The sequence below is a fragment of the Pinus tabuliformis genome, chromosome 1_2 (genome assembly GCF_031772625.1).
Source record: "Pinus tabuliformis cultivar Carrire ecotype Pingquan chromosome 1_2, CPIR1, whole genome shotgun sequence".
Lineage (NCBI taxonomy): Eukaryota > Viridiplantae > Streptophyta > Pinopsida > Pinales > Pinaceae > Pinus > Pinus tabuliformis.
In genome coordinates this window covers 728614677-728618549 of record NC_142298.1, presented here as the reverse complement: position 1 = coordinate 728618549, position 3873 = coordinate 728614677, and the positions used below count along the sequence as shown (strand labels likewise).

The following is a 3873-nucleotide window of genomic DNA, read 5'->3' as shown; positions in this document are numbered from 1 at the left end:
ATGTGACTTACCATGAGGTAAGGATTACAGTTATCCTATTGTTTATTGATCTTCCCAGCTTGACCCTCAAGAGTCAGTGGTAGAAAACTTGCACCCACTACTCTGGGAGGAAATACACAATTACCATGAAAGGTAAGGCTCAAACACACCCTAAGGCACTTGGGGGAGATACACACTTACCATCAAAGGTAAGGATCAAACACACCTATTTTCCATGAGTTCCCTCAACCACAGGAGTTCTCTCTGGGAACTCATACAGGGGGAAAGAAAATAGCTCAGTGTTCTCGATCAGCTAGGAACCTTACTCGGGAGGATCAGATCCACCAGTCCAAGCTCCTCTATGAAGACCAACTTCCCTTTTGGCAAAGCCTTGGTGAGTATATTCACTATTTACTCATCAGCCAAAACATGATGGAGTCTCACTACTCCTCTCTGCACCATGTCTCAAATATAGTGGTACCTAATCTTGATATGCTTGGACTTGTCGTGAAATAAAAGATTCTTTTCCATTCGAATCCCAGACTTGTTGTTGCAATATATCACGATTGTACGAGTAATTTCTCAAACAACGCTCCAAAGAGCTTCCTCAACCAGAATGCCTCACAGCTAGTCATGCTAGTAACAATGTAATCTACGTTGACCATGCTTAAAGCTACGGATTTTTGTTTCCTGCTCATCCAAGATATCATCGCAAAACCCAAGTTAAAGCAATACCTGGATGTGTTCTTCATGTCAATAACATTCACAGCCCAATGAGCAATAATGTATCCATGCATCCTCACATCTCTGGTAGTATATCTCAAACCAAGATTGATCGTCCCAAGCAAATATCTCAATACGTGCTTGGAAGAAACCCATTGTGCATGAATGGGCTTAGTCATGAAGTATCTCACGGTGTTCACTGCAAAGCATATATTCGGACCGATGTTCAGAAGGAACATCAATGCCCCAATCAGTTGTCGGTACTCGGAGGGATTCACCAAGTTAGTTCTAGCAGCATCTCTGCGTAACTTCTTGAATTTTATCTTCACTGGCGTGGCCAGGGACTTGCATTCTACCATTCCAAATCTTTCCAACGACTTCATGACATATTTTCCTTGGGAAAGAAAAACCTCATTGCGTCTTTGCCACACCTCTAATCCTAGGAAGTAATGCATCAAACCAAGATCCTTCATCTCGGACTTGGAATCTAGCTCCCTCTTACACTCGAGCATTAGAGGCTCTCTACCTGTCAAGAATATATCATCAACATATAAAACCAAAATCAAAGGTTTAGCTTGGACCACTTTGAAGTAGAGGTTTGGGTCAGCACTGATTCTTTTGAATCCAAGCTTCACCAAGTAATTGTCAATGAGGTCATACCAGGCTCTGGGGACTTCCTTCAAGCCATATAAAACTTTATTCAACCTACAAACATAAGTCTTCTTGTCCTTCACTTCAAATCCCTGAGGCTGCTCAACATATATTTATTCTTATAGTATGCCATGAAGAAATGCAGTCTTCACAACCATCTGGTGAATGGTCCATCCTTAACTAGCGACAAGGGAAATAATCAATCGAATAGTAGTATATCGGGCAACTGGTACAAAATTTTCATCATAATATTCTCCCTATTTATGGGAGAACCCTCGAGCCACAAACCTTGCTTTATACTTCTCATTGCTTCCATTAGCTCCATGCTTGATCTTGTATAACCATTTTGAAGTTACAAAAGGCTTTCCTTTAGGTCTTGAAACAACGTCCCATACATAACTCTTCATAATCGATTCATACATTTCGACCATGGAATCCTTCCAAACCTATTCTTTCATAACTTCTTAAAAAGTGGGAGGCTCAAACTATATGATGGAGCTCATACCTTTAAAGTATCCCTGGTATCAACATGGTTTCTTAATTTCTCTAAAGGTTCCTTTGGTAAGAACATGCCTCTTAGCATCCTATAATGTATCACAATGCCACAATGGTCTCTTCCTGGTAGGGTGATCACTTGGAGGAGAGTCCAAGAGGTCCATAGGCTCCATGGGATCATCAACAATGTCCTTCTCATATTTTGGCATAGAAGGACCTTCTAGTAGGTCCATGTCATCATCTTTCTTCTCAACAAGAGGAGACGGAGGGAGATCCCTTGCTTTTCCAAGGGCAACATATTCATCAAAGCTTACATCCCTGATAAACTCGATTTTCCTTTAACCATATATATATATGTGTGTGTGTGTGTGTGTGTATGTGTGTAAAGAATTTAGTATCTATATATAGATATACACACACACAGATATATATATATATATATATATATATATATATATCTTCTAAATTCTTTATATATATATATAAATAATTTAGAATATATATATATATATCTATATATATATATATATATATATATATATATATATATATAAAAGTTTTCACAATATCCAACAAATGTACCTTCCTCTCTAGTGGCTTCTAGTTTATTCCTCTTGTCCTTTGGCATGTGGAAATATTCAAGGCAACCAAATATCCTGAGATGATCAATATCGAGCTTCTCGCTTGTAAAAATTACTTCGAGAGTTTTATTATCCAAGGCTTGATGAGGAACCTTGTATTGAACATATATTGTTGCATTTGTAGCTTCTCCCCAGAGGAACTTTCTTAGCTTGCAGCATAGTTCGGCCAGCTTCCACGACGGACCTCTTCTTTCTTTCAACCATGCCATTCTTCTCGGGATTATAAGGTACAATAGTTTCCTTCTTGATTCTATCCTCCTTGCAAAATTCAATGAACTCATTTGATGTATATTCTCCACCATTCTCAGACTTGAAGACCTTGATCTTCTTCCCTGTTTGATTTTCTATCAATGCCTTGAATTCCTTGAACATATCAAAAGCCTCATCCTTATGCTTCAAGTAGTATATCCATGTTGAATTTCCATGGCACAAGGGAATCTAGGTTTGGTCTTAGAATCTATGACACAAACATATCGAAATGCCTCAACCATCCTACTTTGCATAATGGAATTTATACACATTAGTGAATCAACTAGCACACATGACAGTTTTTAAAATTTTCAACCCTTCTTCGTTATATTAAAAAACTATAATACAACAATTTAGGGATCTTATACTAAGGATCATGGCCCTCATACAATCATTGATACAAGAATGCAAACTAAGGCTTGTATTCAATCACTTTGACTGCCAATCAACCCTGAGTAAGACAACACTTGACCTACTTGTTGATGGTGGCCACACACATCCCTTTCATTCCACATTCCCTTAACACTTTTGATAGTCAATCTTCTCCCAATATACAACATCCATATTTGTCTATATCAATGATGATAGCCCATTTTTTCCACTGAACACGACTCAGCCAATGTTTTCCCTCTAGATGTTCACTGGTCTATCAATGAGTCAACTCATAGGGACTTACGTGAGTTGTTCAAAACTAAAAACTCCTAAAATACCCACTACTACTCCCCAACACTTAGGGTCTTCTTCCCTCTATTGTCTTCCTGTGCTGCTCCAATGAAAACAAACATAGGGCATGGAGGGCTACCCTTCTTATCACTGCAAACGTCCTTCTTTGACAGTGAACTAGGGCTATCAATTTGGATCTCTTGGCTGTAATCCTTGAGCTCAACTTCTATTCCACTACTAGCAAGCTTGATCTCAATCTCAAGCACTACACTCAAGGTTCTTTGTAACAGTCTCCTAACATCCCTCCTTCTTGTACTTGGATTTCCATTCAATTGTCCCATTTAGACACCAATCCTACACTGCATAATCACTACTTCCATCTTCGTATTTTCCCATCTACAGTCATCTCCTTGACTGGTCTAGGTCCAAGGGACTATAACATATTCAATCATATGAAACACATATTGTAATT

General features: G+C 38.7%; 1 protein-coding gene across 1 annotated transcript; it reads right to left on the bottom strand.

Moving 5' to 3' along the window:
• Positions 1-539: 539 nt before the first annotated feature.
• LOC149207825 (secreted RxLR effector protein 161-like) lies at positions 540-1061 on the bottom strand. The gene has a single exon (XM_089398154.1). It carries the CDS (start codon positions 1059-1061, stop codon positions 540-542), a length of 522 nt encoding a protein of 173 aa, XP_089254280.1.
• Between the last annotated feature and the right edge of the window lie 2812 nt (positions 1062-3873).

Excerpts from the sequence above, each read along its gene's own strand:
- LOC149207825 (XM_089398154.1), bottom strand. The coding sequence starts at position 1,061 with ATGGTAGAATGCAAGTCCCTGGCCACGCCAGTGAAGATAAAATTCAAG.